The sequence below is a fragment of the Acanthisitta chloris genome, unplaced genomic scaffold (genome assembly GCF_000695815.1).
Source record: "Acanthisitta chloris isolate BGI_N310 unplaced genomic scaffold, ASM69581v1 scaffold8324, whole genome shotgun sequence".
In the NCBI taxonomy this organism is placed as follows: domain Eukaryota; kingdom Metazoa; phylum Chordata; class Aves; order Passeriformes; family Acanthisittidae; genus Acanthisitta; species Acanthisitta chloris.
Window position 1 is genome coordinate 76,545 of NW_008669808.1, and position 213 is coordinate 76,757.

At 67.6% G+C, this 213-nt stretch overlaps 1 protein-coding gene across 1 annotated transcript in view; it reads right to left on the minus strand.

Annotated features, from left to right (window-relative positions):
• CCDC177 (coiled-coil domain containing 177) overlaps positions 1-208 on the minus strand; it is a gene marked incomplete at its 5' end in the record, with an annotated part of 1,091 nt that extends 883 nt beyond the window's left edge. The window contains 1 exon segment of the mRNA XM_009073455.1: positions 1-208. Within this exon segment, the coding sequence (XP_009071703.1) occupies positions 1-208 (208 nt within the window).
• Between the last annotated feature and the right edge of the window lie 5 nt (positions 209-213).

Here is a 213-nt window from a genome sequence, read left to right on the forward strand (position 1 = left end):
GCTTCTCCGCTTGCTCCCGCCACCTCTCCTCACACACCAGGCGCTGCCTCTGCTTCAGCAGCGCGGCTTCCTCCTGCTCCTGGTGCAGCCTCCCTCGACGCTTCTCCACCTGGCTCTCCCACATCCGCTGACCCTGCAGGAGGGCCCTCTGCTTCTCCTTCTCCTCCTGCTCCTTGCGCTGCTCGGCCAGGCGCCGCTGGCTGTCCCACTGCA